This window comes from Schistocerca serialis, chromosome 7 (assembly GCF_023864345.2).
Source record: "Schistocerca serialis cubense isolate TAMUIC-IGC-003099 chromosome 7, iqSchSeri2.2, whole genome shotgun sequence".
In the NCBI taxonomy this organism is placed as follows: Eukaryota; Metazoa; Arthropoda; class Insecta; order Orthoptera; family Acrididae; genus Schistocerca; species Schistocerca serialis.
In genome coordinates, this window is record NC_064644.1 from 356,109,153 (window position 1) to 356,132,168 (window position 23,016).

Genomic DNA, 23,016 nt, shown 5'->3' on the forward strand with positions numbered 1-23,016 from the left:
GGTTGTACTGATATGTAAACGCTTTTATCTGAATTTTTTCCACAGTACTTTTTCTGATAGCGGTAATGATTTCTGCAACGAGGCTTTTATAACGAGATAATCAACTTGTTCAACTGAGTACTTTAATGATTTCAGTACGCCTGCGGGTTAAAGACAGTTTCATAAATGATACTTAACTGAAGGGTATGTTCTTCTTATTATCTTATCAGTGATCACCGTTAAAATTACGCCAACAATCCAAAATAGGTTTATCTGCATATCGTGCTGGGTCTGTGATAGCGGAGCGATACAACGACGTAAATCAACTCTCCATGTTATCATGTACACTCGAGAGATTCTGTTTCTTATGTACGTGGTAGAATTTATCTCAAAATTCTAACTGCATTTAATACGACTTGGCTTTGTTAACTCCTTTGGAATCTAGCACTGTGTCTTTGGACCCTTTAGTTCTTTGGAATTTAGTTTATATCTAACTCAAATTCATTCGGAATGTTGATTGCATTCACAACTGATAGTGTCACAAAGCTCATGATAATTTGTGAATTAGTCCAGAAAAATGTTTTGAGATCAGTTGGCATGGCATCTGGAAATATTATTGGGTTAAAGTTAAATGAACCCTGAACTTTTCAGTGCGGGAGCACAATTTGTATCGGATGCCTGCCAGTCAATTGTGACAATAGATAATAGCAATATTGCGTCAACGCTACTTTTTTCTGTTGCTGGTAAGGTACCATGATCACTCCTTCAACATTTTCTGCTTAGTAACAACAATTCACCATATTTATATGCTGTTCAACGATTTCGTACGGTATATAAACGTAATACTGCCAATCAGAAGGCGTAGTGAAGTTGGTCCATGCCAATCGGTCTGTAATTTTAAACAAATATACGTAATATGCTGTATAGAATGTCCTGTGTAATCCGAAAAAAACCTTCAGAATCTTGGACTGTTGAATGAAGATGGCGTTTTCAGACACTGAAGGCGTACCCCACTGTTGGCTGTTAACGAAGGTACGAGGATACACAATATGTTCGAACATATGTGAGTGTCCCGAAGACTTAAACAATACAACCTGGTATGTTGTCCTCTACGGCGAGTGTTTCAGAGACCAGGATATCGTCAGGAGTGACCCAGGGGACTTTTATGATGCTGTGGTGTACGTGAAGGTGGGAACTGGAGTAGGTTACAAGATGATTGATAAATGGCGCCTTGCTCTAAATGCAAAAAAATGTAAGATGTGATAGGAAATACAATCTCGTAATGTTCGAACGCACCATTAGCAGTGTGTTGCCTGTACAGTCACATCAATTGAAAGAAGAGCGATATGAATTGGGACGAACACGTAAGGACGGTAGCGGTGAAGGCGAAACATTGACATCGGTTTATTGTACGAATTTTAGGAAAGTGTGGTTCATATGTAGAGTACTGGTAGTAGTACAGGTACCCTCCCCCACACACCGTACGATGACTTGAGAAGTATGCATACAGCTGTAGATGTAAGTTTAGTCTACCTCTAAGATGTCAGTCCATCCATTTGTATGGACCCTTTTGGCTAAGATCAAAGTGTAGTATCCGCTCCTATCAACTTAAAAAGGGATACGTGCTGCACTGCAGGACTACAGTATTTAACTTATTTTTGACTCACGATTGTTCAGGGCTTAAAAACTCACGAAAGACTGTTTTCTCTTATTTATCGAGAAAACAAAAGACAAAACTTCTGCTGTTGATTGTACCCCGAATTTTCTTATTGCAGTCACTTCGTGAGACATATGTGAGAGATTGTAGTATGTTTGTCCACTTCATTAAATAATGTCCAAAACCATTAAGTTTCAACTTCAAGAATACTCTCCAAAGTACAATGTTGCTGCATGTATTAAGAACAGTGGAATTGCTGTTAAAAAAGTGAGCAACGTGAGCGCTGGGGAATTAGGTTTTCCCATAAGGATAACTGTTTAATATCACTGTAATTGTGAAAATTCCAAGCTTATTTAATCCGAGCTTCTTGATACACTCATTATCAGCAAACCAGCATTAATTACAAGTCATGATATTTATTCAGAGGGTTCTGTGAATGATAATGTGCGCAAACACTGCCCTTATTACGAAAAATGTTGAACGTTCAAATGCCTTGCAGAAAATGACATAGTGTCTCTGCTTTTTTGGACTTACTTTTTTGATCACGGATTTCATTTTTAAAATTACTAGGCTCAGGTCTGATTGTATCGATGCTTCAGGATAATTATCCTATGATGTAGCGTATAAACTTCAGTTATAAATCGGAGAGGTTACTCATATGACGAGCAAATTCAGCTCTTAAGGTGTTTCGTACGGAAATGAAACCAGTCATTTTAAAAATGAAGTTAATCTGTTATATTTCAAAGACCTTCATTTTAAATGTTGCGAAGGTCGTTTGTTACACTGATTTAAAATAATTTAAAAAATTGTGCAACACACAGAAAATGTTTCTGGATTAGTTTCATGTCGTAACGAGTGGACTAAAGTTTATATTGGTGCAGTTTTGCAATACTGAAAAATTTTTACAAAGGTGAAGGTTCCCTCTCCCCCTCCAAGGTCAAGGTTATGTCACACAAGATGGCGGATACAAGACATCGTGCTGTACTGTCACAAGATGGCACCCAATATGACATTCTATGACAACACAGAATCCTGTCAGAAAAAATGACATGCAATGGCACACTAGTGCCACAGGGATAGCAGATAGCAGACTAATGGCCGACTGATGGCTGACTATGACAGGTTATGAAATAACAAGATGGCTGCCAAGATGGATGGCTATGATGTCAGATAGTTGGTAATGCTGCAGGAACTCACTAACTGAGTCACTTGCGTTCTGTTCACTGCAGTGGAAAGAGCGTGAAGTGTCTGCAGAGATCAGCCAGACAAGATAAGAGGAAGAACCTGTCATATTTAAGTGTAGGTATTTTATTATTATTATCATTAACCGTTTTCTCCCACTGTTTTTTGTGTATAAGTACTTACAGTTTTTTCCTTATTTGCTGCTGCGCAGAAGCAGCCTCCTGATTCAGCACTAGCTGCCTTGTTGGAGCAGGACACATATCTGTTCAAGCATCTACTCAACAATCCACACATAGGTGTGCTACACATATATGGGCTACCAGATACGTTTCATCTGGACACACAACGATTCATTGAGCTGTAGTCAAGTGGTTGACTACCTGCAGATCACAGCACATGAATATAGGCATAAAAGCAGATAGTGAATACAAAGCTTGAAATCGAGAATGCCAAACATGGTGTTCAAGTCCAGTTTAGTCAGATTGGAATGAGCAGCCACTGCTTTGGTTTGGGGATCCCTGTCATAGAGACATATCGGGATGTTTGAGTGCATGCATATGTATAGTAGTGAAGTCAGATACTATTAGCCATAAATGTATTAACTTCATAGATGCTGAATTTACAGATGGAATACCAAAGATTTTTCTTGCTCCTATGAGTGTCAATGTCATACAGGATAAATTTATGGGGTATAAGAAACAATTATTTGGAAAATACTGTACAGCTGTTGATGAAGTAAAAAAAGAATCAGTGAAAGATGATCTATTGTGCCCAATGGATGATTATTAATCTGTACTGAAATATTATTTCACCACAAAAACAATTTTATCCCTCATTCAAATGTGTCTTTTAAAGTCTATAAAGATGTGCAGCGACTGTAGCTTAACCAGTTTGGTAGTGAGTCTATTTCTTTTGTTACCTTACTCACAGTGCTAGAGTATTATGTGTTTCAATTTCTCACCTCAGAAGCATATACAAAGGTGCCACAACTGCTACACAAGGCATGTATTGTTGTAAGAGACAATGGAAAGGACGTATATTATAGATACAGTGGGAAATATTGCTTTATGTTTCATATATTGCAATGAAATGAAATATATATAATAAAATGTGGTACAATCAATGTTATTAATTTGAAATACATTTTCCATTTCTAAATTCCTGTTGTAAAGGTACCTGTGAACACATTCACAATAACTAGAAAGTTACTTTTTCCAATAGCTTTTTTTAAAAATTGTCCAACACCTTTTTTTTTAATTGTCGAAAACCAACAATACATTATGTTAGCTGGGGTGATTGCAACATCAAAATTATCTGTATACAATAAGCAGTTGTAGTACTCTTGTGTGTGAGCCATCAACAAGTGTTCCACTATGATGGCTATTGTAATATTATTCATGTGGAAATTTGGGACAGTACAACCAGTATATTGGTGATATTTATTTTCAAAACTATGACCACTGAAGTCAACACATTACACAACAGAAATTATTTTGTCAGTTGTGACTGCTGCACTAATGTTAGGCATTTAGATTTTTAACTCCATTGCTGCTTTCATTGAAATAAAGTGATTTGATCAGTTCTTGTGGAAATGTAGATTTCTTTTCCCACTGCCCAGTAAAAAAGGGCAGCTCCTTGAACCTGATTGCATGTCAGTGTACTTTCATACACATCCACACCTTAACTGCAGGGCTGCCCATAGATTTCGTTGTCTACGAAACGTTTTTGAGAGCCTTCAAGCCTTCTCAGTGCATAGAAGGTAATTATCGCAAATTCTTCAGTATGTACTATCACAAATACTTCAGTATGTTGTTTTACATGTGATCAGTAACTAAATGTTGTCTACACAATGATCAATTTATTAATTGAATGTACCTCATTGGAATAAATTAGCCCACATAATAATAATAACAATAGTAATATAATAATAATAATAATAGACATTGGACAGCTAACACAATTTATAAGAAATGTAAGATCAGACAAAAAACGAAAAGGTTAGGTAAAATCTCACAACAAGGAGTGATAGAGCAATTACATGAAAAGAAGCAGAAATTACAAGCATTGGCCAAACGACTTAGAAGATACAAAAAAAGTGAAAATATAAGGAAACAAAACCAAACTTTCAACACAAACCAGAAGAAATTTTATCAGACAATAGATAACACACACATTAAAATAGACAACCCACCAAACATAACAGACATGGAACACTTCTGGGGCAACAGTCAAACCTGGTACAACATAACAGGCATGCACGGTGGATACAAGCAGAAACAGACTCATACAAGATGATACCACAAATGCCTGAAGTCACCCAAGCAATTAATTCTACGCACAATTGGAAAGCCCCTGGAAAAGATAAAATAGCAAATTTCTGGCTAAAGAAGTTCACCTCAACACATTCACATGTAACTAAATTATTTAACAATTACACTGCAGACTCATACACATTCCCTGATACACTTACACATGGAATAACTTATCTGAAACCTAAAGATCAAGGAGACACAACAAACCCAGCAAAATATCGCCCCATAACATGCCTACCAACAATATACAAAATATTAACTTCAGTCATTACACAGAAATTAATGACATATACAACACAGAACAAAATTATAACTGAAGACCAAAAAGTCTGTTGCAAAGGAGCACTAGGATGTATAGAGCAACTGATAATAGATGCAGAGGTGATATAAATTATGGATACAACATTACTGGAACATACCAACACAAAATTACACATATGCTATACATGGATGATCTAAAACTACTGGCAGCAACAAATCAACAACTCAACCAATTACTAAAGATAACAGAAGTATTCAGCAATGATATAAATATGGCGTTTGGAACAGACAAATGTAAGAAAAATAGCATAGTCAAGGGAAAACACACTAAACAAGAAGATTACTTATTGGATAACCACAGCGACTGCATAGAAGCGATGGAAAAAACAGATGCCTATAAATATCTAGGATACAGACAAAAAATAGGAATAGATAATACAAATAGTAAAGAAGAACTAAAAGAAAAAATATAGACAAAGACTAACAAAAATACTGAAAACAGAATTGACAGCAAGAAACAAGACAAAAGCTATAAATACCTGTGCTATACCAATATTGACCTACTAATTTGGAGTAGTGAAATAGAGTAACACAGACCTAGTACCACTCAATACAGTTACACGATCACAATGCCACAAATATAGAATACATCTCATACATTCAGCAACAGAAAGATTCACATTAAGCAGAAAGGAAGGAGGAAGGGGATTTATCGACATAAAAAACCTACATTATAGACAGGTAGACAATTTAAGAAAATTCTTTATAGAATGAGCAGAAACTAGCAAAATACACAAAGCAATCACTCATATAAATACATCAGCTACACCACTGCAATTTCATAACCACTTCTACAACCATTTAGATCACATAACATCAATAGATACGAAGAAAGGAAATTGGAAAAAGAAAACACTACATGGCAAGCACCCATATCATCTAACACAGCCACACACCGATCAAGATGCATCCAACAGATGGCTAAGAAAAGGCAATACATACAGTGAGACGGAAGGATTCATGATTGCAATACAGGATCAAACAATAAACACCAGATATTACAGCAAGCATATAATTAAAGATCCCAATACTACAACGGGTAAATGCAGACTTTGCAAACAACAAATAGAAACAGTAGATCACATCACAAATGGATGTACAATACTAGCAAATACAGAATACCCAAGAAGACATGACAATGTAGCAAAAATAATACATCAGCAACTTGCCATACAACATAAACTAATAAAACAACACGTTCCCACATATAAGTATGCACCACAAAATGTACTGGAGAATGATGAATATAAATTATACTGGAACAGAACCATTATAACAAATAAAATAACACCACATAACAAACCTGACATCATACTCACCAATAAGAAGAAGAAATTAACACAACTAATCGACATATCCATACCGAATACAACAAATATACAGAAGAAAACAGGAGAAAAAATTGTAAAATACATCCAACTGGCTGAGGAAGTCAAAGACATGTGGCATCAGGATAAAGTTGACATCATACAAAATATACTATCAACTACAAGAGTCATACCACACAATATCCACCCGTACATCAACGCAATACAGCTACATCCAAACGTATATATACAACTACAGAAATCTGTAATTATTGATACATGTTCAATTACCCGAAAGTTCCTAATTGCAATGTAACATATATCGTACAGTTAAAAGGAAGTCACACTTGATCAAGGTCCACGTCATTTCCTATTTTTAACCAGACCTAAGGTCTGAGAAAGGAAAGAAGATACTACTACTAATAATAATAATAACAACAATAGCTATTCTGATTTTAAAAGTCTGTGGTAGAAATAGTCAGTGTCAGCTAAGCAATTTCGAACGACTGGAGATGGAACGTGGAATGTTCTGTTCTTGCAGTTGATGAAATCCACTACAATACCTAATCTAATTTTAGAAACACGTTCATGCTCTATTGATAACAGTGCTACATGATTAAATGTCTCTTGGCCTAACGTGTATATCTTAAATGTCTTTTGATTAGTGCTATTTTACTAAATCCTCTCTCATTTGAAGCCACAATCACTGCAATGCAACATTCAGGAAAACATAATGTAAGCTAAAAGTATAAATCTCATTTAGAACAAGAAATGCAAGCCATTTGTTAAATGTTGTCTCTGCCAATTCCAGAAAAATATAACTGCACTCACTGACTCAAACATTTGTACTTCTTTGATAAGATTTTCATATCATCAGGAAAAGGTCGAATTAATTTCTTAATCGTTTCACTACTATCCAAAGTTGTACAGCTGTCATCACAACAATTGAGGACACAAATACTATTTTTGGACAATGCATCCATATAAGGTGAATGTAGCCCTGAATTTTATTCTGTGTTTTCCCATGTACACATATTTTCAGCAGTTAAGGATTGGCTAGGCCCCTGAAAGTTGGTTTTATTACATCTAAAACAGAAAGTGGCAAACCATGTTTGTGGGTGTATGGCTTTTCCCCGACTTCTGTCTTGCACCACGATAAGTGACAAAGAGAGCATTGAAGATCTGTGGCAATTTTGTGAAAGAATATTGCCCATAAGTCTTGCTGTATTGTTTTCATACTACGTAAGTTGTCCTTTACAGCTTCTCCGTAATGTATTAGTAAAATGTGAATTTCCTTCTCTGTGTGTCTGTTAACACCTGTCAGTGGCTTTCCACCTTCTAATTTCTTTCCTTTCATTTCTTTCTACAATCTGAGGAGTCTATGTCCTATTCGGTTTTGAACATGCTCCATGCATTCCAGTTTTTCAATTTTAGTTTGAGGGTCATAAATTTTGCTATCTAAAACAGTCTTAAAAGAACTGGAATCTCTATCACCTACATACTTCACATACCTAACACCCTGTTGTTCGACTCCTCTTTGGAATGTTAGTTTCATTCCAGCTGCTTCCATCCCACCACTTGGCCCTTGGTAATTCTTTCTGCACACTTTCTTGTGTTCCTGTTGCCACCTCTCGTCTTCACTGTCATCATTATTCTTTATTGTGTCAGACTAAGAGGAATATTAGCCCATTACCAGGAAGATTTTCCCTGTATCCACACTAATGGCAGATGATACACCATGTTCCTTCCCCATCCAGATTCCATCACAAGAGACACACAGATCTATCTTCACTAAACAGTGTCATTATTTACCTTCACTGTTAATATCTACAGCTTCCTCAACAGCTTTTTCCATGTCATCCTTGCATTCAACTTCAAGAACACTGGGGAGTGTTCTGTTGCAATCACTGAATCTAGTCAAAGGTCCAGGCATTTTCATCAAGCCACAAAATAAATTTATGCCTTCTCTGCCTACAGCTAAGCATCTCATGGCGCAACACAATCTTGTATTCCCCTTGTACGCCTTCCTATTGAGAGTAGAAATCTTGAACTGAACATAATATTTGCAAACTTTACACAAATCATGTATCTTACTTACAATGTCTTTGATCCACAATTACCACATGAACATGAAATGTTAATTATCTGGGCAAGTATTTCTAAGTCAGTTAACGTAAATCCACTGGAAAACTCGTCTTTCGCAATGTACACAGCATCATCAATTCTTTCACTAATTTTATTCTTCGATGAACTCAGTGAGTTTGTCGATAACTGTTCTTTACACTAACGAGTAGCATCTGTAACACTATTTTATTTAAATTTACTTTACCTTTTACACGTAAAATTCGACATATCCTCACTTTTTTGAATATGTCTCCATTGTTATGACCCATTTCGAGCAAAACTGTTTGAGATCCGCAAAACTAAAAACTTAAACAAGTTTGTAGCACACAATATTCAAAAACACACGTAGTAAACAAAGGAAGAAGCAAAGATAATCTTTCTCACAGCCTTCTAGACTCATCTGCTGTTCGCTTCGATTGTGTGAACGAAAAATTAACGCACAAAAAATTTCTATCGTAGAGACTGCGTGGATCACAGCATATAAAAAGGGGACGTGGTATGCACAGACTCCCAAACAACATTTATTTAAACATATTTATAGCCAGAATTCGATTATCAAACTTTGAAACGTTACTCTTAAAGATTCTATCTAATAAATTACATAGTAAAAAATTCGAACTATTTTCGCAGTTTTGCCTTACATCTGCCTGCAAACTAACTGAATAACATACTTCATTACTTAATGTAGCATGTAATCGTACTAAGTTCAGAGTACAAGCTACACAGGTAGCAAATGTTGCCAGCGGATAAAATTTTCGCTTATACAACTTCTTTTGGCCCAGCCATGCCTGATCCATTATCAAAGCACTGACCACGACAGTGATGTAAATCAGTTTCATGCTTGTTAAATGCATCTACGATTTCTGAAAATCCATTTATGAATCGATTTATGAATTTCCAATCTGTATTCCTCTTTGTCAATAAAAACCTTAAAATCAGGGTTTTCGGCTTGGTCTTAGACACAACTGAAATAGCATCGCAAATAAATAAAAAACCAGAGCTTCCTGCCTTTCTTCCAAGATTTTATTTAAAATACTATCCCCACACAATGACAAAAGCTCATTCTGTGTTCACCAAGGTAAATAGTTTGTTTCTCATGACAGCTTTCAACATAAATTGAATATTCTATTAAAATTAACTCAAAGTAGTTATCATATGGCTTTCCTAACTGGTGACTGCTTCCCCTAAAAGGCAGATTTCGTGAGACCATAAGATAATAATGTCTAAACAGCTAAAAGGTCTTTTCTTTCAGCAATAGTTTCTCGAATGCGGAATATAGACTGCTACCTATTAGAGTTTGTACATAACATGTCCAAGCTAAATAATTGTTTTTATACACAAAACTGTTCTCGTGACTAGGAAGAAGAGAGTAGAATTCTTTCCAAGTTGTTTTCGTTTAGTCAAATCCCTTATCTAGTTTAGCTAACCTAGGTGTAACAGGCTTTTTGCTGTAATTCTGAAGTAATAAGGATAGCCAAGAGAGGAGTTTCCTCTGGCTGTCCCTCCATCTATTTGTATTTCAATTTGTTGTTTACATATTTGGAATACAAGTGATGCTTGGGAATTTTCTACTTTGTCTTTAAACTGTTTAACTGTTGGAGGGTCTATACTTCAAACGCCCTTTCTAACGCTTCTGTCTCTTCACTATTACAAAATGGATATGGGAGTTGCCCAGGATCACTTGAATTCCAGTCACAGCCTATACGTCCATTAGACTCACGCGTTTGGTTGCTTTCCTCTCCTTCATCAAGCGACAAAATACTTGCATCAAGTGCAGTTAGTTTACGTTTTTTCGCAGAACAAATTTCTGCTACTGCTGAAGTTAAAGTGTTACGTCCTTTCAACACCAGATTAGCTTTTAGCGTAATGTAGCTACTCAATTCGTTTTTATTTTCTACAGGTCTTACACGAAGTTTTCATCGTGTTTACGTTTTTATGAGCGCTTCTGTGCGCTAGGCTTATGTGCATAACCCGACAGTATCCTGAAACAAATATTTAAAATAGCTACTAGAATATGTTTAAATGAATAAGGAAAGCTTTAAATAACTGTGAAAGTAACAGCACTAAATTAGTTTTTAAATTTTGTAACATATCTCAGATTAAAAACAATATAAAGAGAATTGTTTAATAAATTCACAGATCTCTGTAGTACTTGGACAAGTAAAGAAGCCCAATTTTGACGAAAACAACAACATGCACACTGCCATCACTCCTGATAATAACTTAATAAATGGAATCGAGCGCTGTACTTAATTCTGAAACACACTGTATGTAAAGCACCATGTGTGAATATTTGGTCATCAGTATTGTTACCAATGCTGTTTTTATGAAAACTGAAAAATGACAACACTAGACTCTCTAAATTGTTATAAGCTTATTATTAATGGAATAAACGCTATTCTTGTCACAAAAGGGGCCTTAGAAACTCGGTAAACCCATATTTAAATATATTTAATCTCTAGAAACGTCATGATTGTCACTGATAAACGTGGCAGGGTCTGGAGGTGGTGATTTATCGCTTAGTTTGGCGATAATGGTGTTTAGTTTATGCCGCAGTCCATTATCATTACGTGTTCCAAGATAAATTTCGGTAGTTAGAAGGTTTGTGCAACTTTTCTTGAGTCTTATTATAGACTAGCTCAGGGAACGAAGGGGTAAGCTTATGGTGGCCGTGGGTCGAGGATTGTTGCGCAGGGAACATCTCCAGCAGTGTTGACAACGTTTGCAGCTTACTCTGCATACTGACCACTTACTGTAAAGGAAATGATGCACGGAAGTAAGAAAATTTCGTGAAATCGCAGTACAGTAACGTACATTTTCACACGTGGAACTTATTTGTAATAATGAAAGTGATATAAAACTTAATTAATGCCACATCTCAAGGTCAAACAATAACCATAGTGTTGTGTAATAGCTACTGCAGCACCACTCGGTGTTAGCTTACGAATCCTGTGGGGTAATAGCTCCAAGAGAAGTTGAACAAGTTATAATGATATTGAGTTGCGTCGATTTATTTTCTGTTATTTCAGATTCGTAAGCTAACAAAATCATCATCATCAGCAACGCTGACCATACTTGCTTGTACGATCATCCAGAACAGACAGTTTGGCGAAGATTTCACTCCTATAAAAATCGCAGTAGGATAAAGAATAAAAGTAAATGTAGAGATATAATTCTTCTCGTGTGTGTCCCCCCCTCCGCAAAAAAAAAAAGATTCCGGATCCTGATATTTGTCAGGTTTGCTACATTAATGGGCGGCCCTGTCGGCTGGTATGCAAACGATTTAAGTTGCAGTTATCTGTGTAAGGCACAATGATCACCAGAGTGCACTAGTTTGTTTATGTTTAGTACTTTTAAGAGGCGTGATTTGGTATATGAGGAGCGTGAGAAATGTCAGATGTTGAGTGATCACTGTAAATGATTCGGTGCCGCCGCGAACTCGTGTGAGACTGCGTTATCAGCATTTGACATTTAGAGATGGGGCTTCATTACGGGTACCCATTCGGCCCCCGGTCGAAACATAGAGAATACAGACCTGTGGAGCATTGAGATGTGACACTGGACTGATGTGAGAAGATGAGGGAAAGCACACTCATCCTAAACGTTCCTGTAGACCGTTTGACCACTATAAGTGGGGATTGCTGTGCCTTACGCCAAGCAGTTTGTAGCCCATTCTTGTCTGCAGGCGCCATCTGACGACAAGTAATGGACTACCTCCAACATTCTGTGTTGTTTGACATTCTGACACCGTTGGTCAGCGAGTAGTCGCAGCCAGACTGGAGAAGGCGTAGGATGCCGTTGACGTTACAATACAGACGGCAGCCTTTGGAGTGGTGCCATGATCGGGAAGCATGGACTGCTGGTTGAATGCAGTCCGTGATGAATCGCAGTTTTGTACTACCTTGGATGACTGCCGTCTGAGAGCGTCGCACTGACCTGCGTAGGGATGTTCCGTTCTTCCAATATTTTGGAGAGGCTCATGACGTCATGGTGTGGCGAGCTATTGGGTACCACTTTAGGTCACAGGTGGCGCTGATTATTTTAACTTTGACGGCACAACTCTATGTCGAGGATAGCTTGCATCCTTGTGAGTTATCGTTTGTACACCAATGTCGCGGTGCTATTTTTCAAGAGGATAATGCTCGTTCACACATGACGCTTGTCTCTATAACGAGCTATCTGCGTGCTGTTAAGGTGCTCTTGTGGCCAACAGCATACCGACATCTCTCCCCGCTAGAAAGTGTGTAGCACTAGCTTGGACGTCCCCTAGTGCCAGTACTCAGTACGTCGAGGAACAGTTACAACACTTATGGGCCAGATTGCCTCTGGAGAGGATATAACGCCTCTAGAATACCATTTCCGACTGCATCCAGATCAGAAGGGGAACAATGTCAGAGTGGTAAGTGGGTTCATACTACCAAAGTACCTAGACAACTCAAAAACCCTGATCGGGTCAGACCAGTCCCGATTTCAATTGGTAAGAGGTGAAGGCAGGATTCGAGTGTGACGCAGACTCTGTGCATTCGGGGACTCAAGTTGTCAACAAGGCCCCGTGCAAGCTGGTGGTGGCTCCACAATGGTGTGGGCTGTGTTTACGTGGAAGGGACTGGGTCCTCTGGTCCAACTGAACCTATCATTGACTGACTGCAGTCGTTCATGGACTTCGTGTTCCCAAACAACGATGGAATTTTTTTCTTGGATGACAATGCACCACGTCCCCGGACCACAGTTGTTCGCGACTGGTTTGAAGAACATTGCGAACAATTCGAGCGAATGATATGGCCACCCAGATCGCCCTACAAGAATCCCATCGAAAATTTATGGGGCATAATCGAGAGGTCAGTTTGTGCACAAAATCCTGCACTGGCAGCACTTATTATGGACGGCTGTAGTGGCTGCAGGTTCAATATTTTTGTAGGAGGCTTCCAACGACTCGTTGCGTCCATACCACGCGAGCTGCTGCACTACGCCGGTAAAAAGGAGGTCCAATACGATATTAGGAAGTGGGAGGAGGAGATTAGTGTTTAACGTCCCGTCGACAGCGAGGTCATTAGAGACGGAGTACAAGCTCGGGTTAGGGAAGGATGGGGAAGGAAAGCAGCCGTGCCCTTTCAAAGGAACCATCCCGGCATTTGCCTGAAGTGATCTAGGGAAATCACGATATTAGGAAGTGCCCTATGACTTTTGTTACCTCAGTGTATTTTCCTAATTACTTGTCGTGATGCGGAGCAGACATGCACCTAAGATTGTTATCCAAGTCTCAACATAAAATCAATCAATATAACATAAAATAACTTCATTAGCAAATAGCTTTATGTACAATCGTTTCCCACCAAAGCCTACGCTGAAGCGTATTCAAAAACAGGGATATGTAAACAGGCAGAATACGGCAGTGCGGTTGGCTACGCCTATATAAGACAACAAGTATTTGGCGCAGTTGTTAGATCGGTTATTGCTGCTACAATGGCAAGTTATCAAGATTTAAGCGAATTTGAACGTGGTGTTAGGGCGATGGGACACAGCATCTCCGAGGCGACGATGAAGTACGACCAATTCACTAGTGCACCCTGAATATGAGGAATCCGGTAAAACATCAAATCTGCGACATCGTTAAACCGGAAAAAAATGTTGCAAGAATGGGACCAACGACGATTGAAGAGAATCATTCAACGTGACAGAAGCGCTTCCCTTTCGCAAATTGCCACAAATTTCAATGAAGGGCCATCAACAAGTGTCAGCGTGTGAACCATTCAACGAAACATCATCGATATGGGCTTTCGGAACCAAAGGCCCACTCGTGTATCCTTGATGACTGGACGATGTAAAGCCTTACGCCTCGCCTAGGTCCGTCAACACCAACATTGGACTGTTGATGACTGGAAACATGTTGCGTGGTCGGACGAGTTTCGTTTCAAATTGTATCGAAAGGACGGACGTGTACGCGTATGGAGACTGTTCAAGCTGGTGGACGCTCTGTAATGGTGTGGGGCATGTGCAGTTGGAGTGACACGGGACCCCTGATACGACACGGCTCTGACAGCTGATACGTACATAAGCAGCCTGTCTGGTCACTTGTATTCATTCATGTCCATTGGGCATCCCGAGGGACTTTGGCAATTCCAGCAGCACAATGCGGCACCCCACACGTCCAGAATTGCTACAGAATTGCTTGGCGAACACTCTTCTGAGTTTAAACACTTCCACTGGCCAACAAATTCCCCAGACATGAACATTATTGATCATATCTGAGATGCCTTGCAACATGCTGTTCAGAAGAGATCTCCAACCCCTCGTACTCTTACGGATTTGTGGACAGTCCTGCAGGATTCATGGCTTCAGTTCCCTCCAGCACTACTTCAGATATTAGTCGAGTACATGCCCCTTCGTGTTGCGGCATTTTTGCGTGCTCGCGGGGGCCTACGCAATACTAGCCAGACGTACCAGTTTCTTTGGCTCTTCAGTGTATCTCATACAAAGACTCTATTACAAGACTGATAAATGTTGTAACCTAAGAAAAGGTAAAAAATTATGATGAATGAAATAAGTGTCTCACTGCAAATTTTGGTTACTGCTAGTAATGCCTTAAACGATTTTTGCGCGATCGGTAGGTCGCCCCATAGTCTCTAGTAGAACATCTTTGCCTTAGGAGGACGTGGTTCGCGCGGATATCGGTGGCGACTGTAGTGTGAATGAGGCCGGGAAGGTGAAAACAGTTTCGCTCGAGGTGATGCGGCCGAGTTGGAACCCGGCGGCGGCGATCCGAAGGGTCTGCCGGCTGTTGGTGGTTGGTGCAAGTTCGGCAGTTAACAGTCACCGGCTCTGAGCGTGTTAGCGACACCACGAAGAGATCCTCAGGCGGGTTCCTGGATTGTGAACCAATATTAAATGTGTTACAGCCGGCTGGAATCCTTTGGACGTGTGGGACACGTTCCTGGAGAGGGAGCGTGTTATGTGCTTTAGCGGCCGACGACCCGGAGAACGGAGGTGGACCGTCGCTTTGTTGAATTTGTGTGTCTGCTCCCCGCTGTCACTTCTGGATCATTTTAAGGATGTGTCTGTGTTACCCAACCGAACGTGTTTTCATGGGATTAAGTGCTCTGCTCCGCGTGGCGGTTATTTATTTACCCCTCGCCCACGTGGTGCGAGTTTGGTACAATTTGTAGTTGGCAGTCGAACGTCCTGCTCGATAACTTTATTTGGAACTGTTTTTCTTTGATTCGATTCCGTTAATTCACTGGAAAATTATTTACTTGTTTTTCTTGTTGCTGTAATTTTGACTGTCGTGCGGCGGCTTGCGGACTATAGCAGAGGCCTGGCCCAATTCCTATATTAATTTCTTTACTCCTCTGTGAATTAGGCTACGGTCTTTGTTTCTTTTGGTGGAACTTAGCTGAAATCTGACTGTTTCATAGAGCAGGCGCAGCGCCCAAAAGCGGAGCCAAGTCCGCCCTCCGAGGCGACTATGCCTTGCCAATACAGGGTTGTATAGCACGGCGATGTATTTATTTGTGACTTAATCATTGCGCTCCTACTGCAGCTCTCCATTTAATTATTTTATTTTTCTTTATTTCTAGTTCATGTGAATTCGTTGAACTGAATGGTTGTTAATTTGCTCCTTGTCTGTGTTGTTGGTTTAGGATCTGTTAAATCATGAAGGCTCTCACTGACTATTTGAACCATTCAGGACACCATACTTACAACAGCTTTGTTTGGTCATTTTTCTTGTGTGCCTTGCGCACCACCGCTATCCAGCTGTATAGCAATTTTCTGATTTGGTGCTTATTTGCGAAGTATACTTCCACTGCTTTTGTTATTGTATTTAATTTGTTTGCAGTTAATCAGTCTGATACAGTTTTATGCTTGTAAATTTTCTGTTCCTCAATAGTCAGTACCACTGAATATCTTTTCCCAATATGTGTTTAATAAATCTAACTTCGTGTGTTTTGCTAAAATAAAGAGAAAGTTCACAACATGAATGAAGTTTCACTCCCTTTGACCCTGTCCTTCGTTCCATAGACAGTCCGACACGGTACTGCGTACCAAGGATAGAACAGGTATAAGTGCTTTTTTTGTATGTGGTGCGTAATATCTACACAGCTTACTGTCTTCCCACAAACACGTCACCAACTTTATAACCTGATATTTTCTGCTCGGTAGTTCTGCACCACTACATGGACTACACCTGTCAATATAGGCCGTGCGGCTGTCTGAGGCGCATTGCCACGGTTCGCGCGGGGACCGATGATCTAAGCAGTTTCATCCCATAGGAACTTACTACAAATTTCCAAATTTTCCTGTCAGTATAGACAAACAGACGTGTGTCCGTGAGTCGACACTTCAACACATGACCTGCTGCCCAGAGGAAAATAAGCATTAATGACTTGCTTTTGCGACATGTAGCTGAAGGTATTAACCAGCCTAAAAACACACAACTTTTAATGGCTATAATTATTAATCTGCAAAAGAAGTAAATACTGATGTATTGTTGTTCAGTACATCGTCCTCAGTCACCGACAGAAATATCTGCACTTATACCCATTGCACCTTGTACACATTATTGTGACTTTCGTAAAGGTTATAATTATTCTCGAATATAGAAATGAACTGTTGGTATGTAGTTCAATAAAAGCACATTCAAGGATGAAGACATTACTACTTGAGATACTGTAGCTTTGCTATCTATGTTACCTACATACAAAGTTTGCTAGCAAGGTTCTCAGAGCAATTCACAATCATCAGTCGTGCAAGGTGTTGTTACCTGAGAGTGTTGGAGCAAGTGATTTGTGGTTTGTTTTCATACAAATTGCAAATCACATTATCTGTCCTGAAAACTTACTGTCCTCTGTACTTCTAGAAATATTCCATTCCAAATCACGCACTATAATACACCTTCCATGCTTACATTGTCAAAACAGGTAACTTTTACTTTTTTAAATGCACAAGAAAAAGCAAATTGAAACAAAGATTTAGCAGAGCTATTTTTTAATTATTGGCACCAAGAAATATTACATTTTGAAATGGATAACAACGCTCAGGTCTTAGTTTATACGTGAAAGTAACAATGCTTCACACAGTTGCCATACTTTTTTTTGCTGGACTGAAAATTTCGAAAAACAAACTTTAATAGGTATACTAAGCTGGATGATTCATTACAATGGATTGGAAAAAAGACCTAAATACTGATAATTGGAATATGTCGAACGAAAGTGCGCACAGTATCTTTCAGAAATCATAAAAGTCGAATAGAAGACAGAAATTAAGAAGACTGCTTACAGTTTTTGAGGCTTACAAACAATAACAAGACAGATACTATGTTCTCAAATTTTTATCACAATTTACACATTTAAGGCCATGATATGAAGGACATAATCGTAGACCAACTCTTTGGCATGGATTGCCCAAAGAAAGTCGAGATGATTGAAGGTTTCTTGCTCCACGAGGAATTTAAAGATGCAGTTGGGTAACTTCTCGTATAATCTGTTAACATCCTGCAACAAGATAAACCACAAATTAAATATCGTCTTCGAAATATATGAAAATAATTGTTCTAGATTAACTGGAAAGGAAAGCTGAACACTTGACTTAAGAGATTGTGAACAGGGTACGAAACGAACAGCTCGAACAGACACCTCGTCAACTAAACATTACTTGAGGGTAGATCAGAGCTTTAGCCTTGGAATGTCTAAAGCGTTGCATTTCAGAAAACACCTTCACGTGTAATTTATCACATGCACTACATATTTATCATACGCTGTAGTATATTACTATTCTACTGTCCTTGTCTTTATATTCAGTTTAATTGTTGTTTTTTGGGGAAGGAGACCAGACAGCAAGGTCATCGGTCTATTCAGTTTAATTCTTTATTGTTTGTCTCAAACGGGAAATTTTCGTTGCAGCAGGAAATAAGTATGAGCCTTCAGTTAAACACTAGGAAATAGACGTGCACGATCTTAGGTTCAAAACTGGCAGCATTTTTACTGAGACAATCCTTCATATTGTGGCAAATCCAGTTAAATGCGAGATCAGACATTAGTGATATAATACACTCCTGGAAATGGAAAAAAGAACACATTGACACCGGTGTGTCAGACCCACCATACTTGCTCCGGACACTGCGAGAGGGCTGTACAAGCAATGATCACACGCACGGCACAGCGGACACAACAGGAACCGCGGTGTTGGCCGTCGAATGGCGCTAGCTGCGCAGCATTTGTGCACCGCTGCCGTCAGTGTCAGCCAGTTTGCCGTGGCATACGGAGCTCCATCGCAGTCTTTAACACTGGTAGCATGCCGCGACAGCGTGGACGTGAACCGTATGTGCAGTTGACGGACTTTGAGCGAGGGCGTATAGTGGGCATGCGGGAGGCCGCGTGGACGTACCGCCGAATTGCTCAACACGTGGGGCGTGAGGTCTCCACAGTACATCGATGTTGTCGCCAGTGGTCGGCGGAAGGTGCACGTGCCCGTCGACCTGGGACCGGACCGCAGCGACGCACGGATGCACGCCAAGACCGTAGGATCCTACGCAGTGCCGTAGGGGACCGCACCGCCACTTCCCAGCAAATTAGGGACACTGTTGCTCCTGGGGTATCGGCGAGGACCATTCGCAACCGTCTCCATGAAGCTGGGCTACGGTCCCGCACACCGTTAGGCCGTCTTCCGCTCACGCCCCAACATCGTGCAGCCCGCCTCCAGTGGTGTCGCGGCAGGCGTGAATGGAGGGACAAATGGAGACGTGTCGTCTTCAGCGATGAGAGTCGCTTCTGCCTTGGTGCCAATGATGGTCGTATGCGTGTTTGGCGCCATGCAGATGAGCGCCACAATCAGGACTGCATACGACTGAGGCACACAGGGCCAACACCCGGCATCATGGTGTGGGGAGCGATCTCCTACACTGGCTGTACACCACTGGTGATCGTCGAGGGGACACTGAATAGTGCACGGTACATCCAAACCGTCATCGAACCCATCGTTCTACCATTCCTAGACCGGCAAGGGAACTTGCTGTCCCAACAGGACAATGCACGTCCGCATGTATCCCGTGCCACCCAACGTGCTCTAGAAGGTGTAAGTCAACTACCCTGGCCAGCAAGATCTCCGGATCTGTCCCCCATTGAGCATGTTTGGGACTGGATGAAGCGGGTTCTCACGCGGTCTGCACGTCCAGCACGAACGCTGGTCCAACTGAGGCGCCAGGTGGAAATGGCATGGCAAGCCGTTCCACAGGACTACATCCAGCATCTCTACGATCGTCTCCATGGGAGGATAGCAGCCTGCATTGCTGCGAAAGGTGGATATGCCCTGTACTAGTGCCGACATTGTGCATGCTCTGTTGCCTGTGTCTATGTGCCTGTGGTTCTGTCAGTGTGATCATGTGATGTATCTGACCCCAGGAATGTGTCAATAAAGTTTCCCCTTCCTGGGACAATGAATTCACGGTGTTCTTATTTCAATTTCCAGGAGTGTAATAACAAAGAACTGCGTGTGCTTGCAAAAGCATCATAAAGTAGATTAAAGTATTCTGGCCGTAAGCCTGCAAAAAAAAATTCCATGTCGTTGCAGGAGGTTCTATTAGTACTTTATGTACCAGTACCACCACCACCGCCTTGATCCTTCGACTGTTACCGACACTGGTCTCGCATTCAAGAAGACTACGGTTGAAATTCGCGTCCAGCCATCCAGATTATGATCCCACAAGGAACAGTTGCCGAAGTCGGCATTACGTAGAAAGGAAAGCAAGAAATTCTGCGGAATGAGAAAGAAGTGGCAGATGAAATAATAGCGTTTCTGCAAGATGAGTCAGTGGGATGCGTCGTGTCGTATACGCTCGATTGTGCGGGCAGTGTACATGAGGAGAACAATGACGAAGATACGTGCTTAAAAAGTGAAAGTGATACCGAAATAAGTGTTGAGCCCTGTTGTTCGTCATCCTTGTCAGACAGGGAGCCACAGATCTCGTCTCCAGTGAAACGTAGTAAAGAACAATCGTTGTCGAAGGAGTTGGAACTAAACATAATTCCGTGCATGGAAGACCACCCGCAGCATAGTGAAACAACAATGATAAAAATATTTTGATCAAGTACGCAGCAATATGGCCGTGTAGTGCGTAAGAAAAACTACAGCTATTCATGGGAGGAAAGGGGCTTTTTTTACGAAAATTGGTGTTTACAAGTCGCACTTGTTGCAAAAACTGGTGTTTGCTTATTTCAAGGATACTCAATACAATTTACAGTATGTGCATGATAGCTACCCATGTTACGCCCGTCAAAATGCGCGACATAGATTACAGTGATTTCAGGGGAAGCAGTGGTTGGCTGCTACAAAGCTGGAAGACAGAGGATAACGAAATTTCAAACAAAACGTCAACTTGAGCATGCACAGTATATTGCAGAGTCGGCCAAAATGTAGATGAGATAAACTTATCGCACCGTTCAGTAAGGAACTTGTTTTCATCTGCGTGCTATCAGGATTTGAAGTGGAAATGCATATGAAAGGAACCCTGGAAATTAGAGGCACGAAGAGAGTTGTAAGAGGATCATCTGACACCAATGCCGTAACGCTATCGTATACACTACTGGCCATTAACATTGCTACACCAAGAAGAAATGCAGATCATAAACCGGTATTCATTGGACAAATATATTATACTACAACTGACATGTGATTACATTTTCACTCAATTTGGGTGCATAGATCCTGAGAAATCAGTACCCAGGAAAGCCACCTCTGGCCGTAATAACGGCCTTGATACGCCTGGGCATTGAGTCAAACAGAGCTTGGATGGAGTGTACAGGTACAGCTGCCCATGCAGCTTCAACACGATATCACGGTTCATCAAGAGGAGTGACTGGCGTATTGTGACGAGCCAGTTGCTCGGCCACCACTGACCAGACGTTTTCAATTGGTGAGAGATCTGGAGAATGTGCTGGCCAGGACAACAGTCGAACATTTTCTGTATCCAGAAAGGCCCGTACAGGACCTGCAACATGCGGTCGTGCATCATCCTGCTGAAATGTAGGGTTTCGCAGGGATCGAATGAAGGGTAGAGCCACGTCCACTGTCCAAAGTGCCGTCAATGTGAACAAGAGGTGACCGACACGCGTAACCAATAGCACCCCATACCATCATGCTGGGTGATAAGCCAGTATGGCGATGACGAATACACGCTTCAAATGTGCATTCACCGCGATGTCGCCAAACACGGATGCGACCATCATAATGCTGTGAACAGAACCTGGATACATCCGAAAAAATGACCTTTTGCCATTCGTGCACTCAGGTTCGTCATTGAGTACACGATCGCAGGCGGTCCTGTCTGTGATGCAGCGTCAAGGGCAACCGCAGCCATGGTCTCCGAGCTGATAGCGCATGCTGCTGCAAACGTCGTCGAACTGTTCGTGCAGATGGTTGTTGTCTTGTAAACGTCCCCATCTGTTGACTCCGGGATCGAGACGTGGCTGCACGAGCCGTTACAGCCATGCGAATAAGATGCCTGCTAGTGATACAAGGTCGTTGGGATCCAGCATGGCGTTCCGTATTACCCTCCTGATCCCACCGATTCTATATTCTGCCAACAGTCATTGGATCTCGACCAACGCGAGCAGCAATGTCGCGATACGATAAACCGTATTCGCGATAGGGTACAATCCGACCTTTATCAAAGTCGGAAACGTGATAGTACGCATTTCTCCTCCTTACACGAGGAATCACAACAACGTTTCACCAGGCAACGCTGGTCAACTGCTGTTTGTGTATGAGAAATCGATTGGAAACTTTCCTCATGTGAGCATGTTGTAGGTGTCGCCACCTGCGCCAACCTTGTGTGAATGCTCTGAAAAGCTAATCATTTGCATATCACAGGAAGAAGAAAATGTGATATGCTAATGTCGGTAAAATTTCGCGTCTGTAGCACGTCATCTTCGTGGTGTACCAATTTTAATGGGCAGTAGTGTACACGCCGACTGTTAATCGGGATTATGAATTGGAAAGTTATTTCTTGTGCTCCGAGAAGTTGGAGGTGCTCTGTCCCCTACGATTCTTTCTCCTATATGTGTTCTTCCAAGGACAGTATGGAATAGTTACGTCAAAACACGCAAGAGCCGGAAAATGGGCCTAAGAGAACTACAACTATGGT

General features: G+C 40.8%; 1 protein-coding gene and 1 non-coding gene across 2 annotated transcripts in view; one reads left to right on the forward strand and one right to left on the reverse strand.

Moving 5' to 3' along the window:
* Positions 1-1,529: 1,529 nt before the first annotated feature.
* On the forward strand, positions 1,530-1,719 carry LOC126413588 (U2 spliceosomal RNA). Its single transcript, XR_007575376.1, has one exon. It is a non-coding gene; the product is annotated as a U2 spliceosomal RNA (small nuclear RNA).
* Positions 1,720-18,217: 16,498 nt separating this feature from the next.
* The window catches only part of LOC126413082 (lipase 3-like), a 73,157-nt gene continuing 68,358 nt past the window's right edge, over positions 18,218-23,016 (reverse strand). The window contains exon 9 of the mRNA XM_050082979.1: positions 18,218-18,370. Coding sequence (XP_049938936.1) covers positions 18,218-18,370 — 153 coding nt within the window. The remainder of the gene's footprint in view (positions 18,371-23,016) is intronic.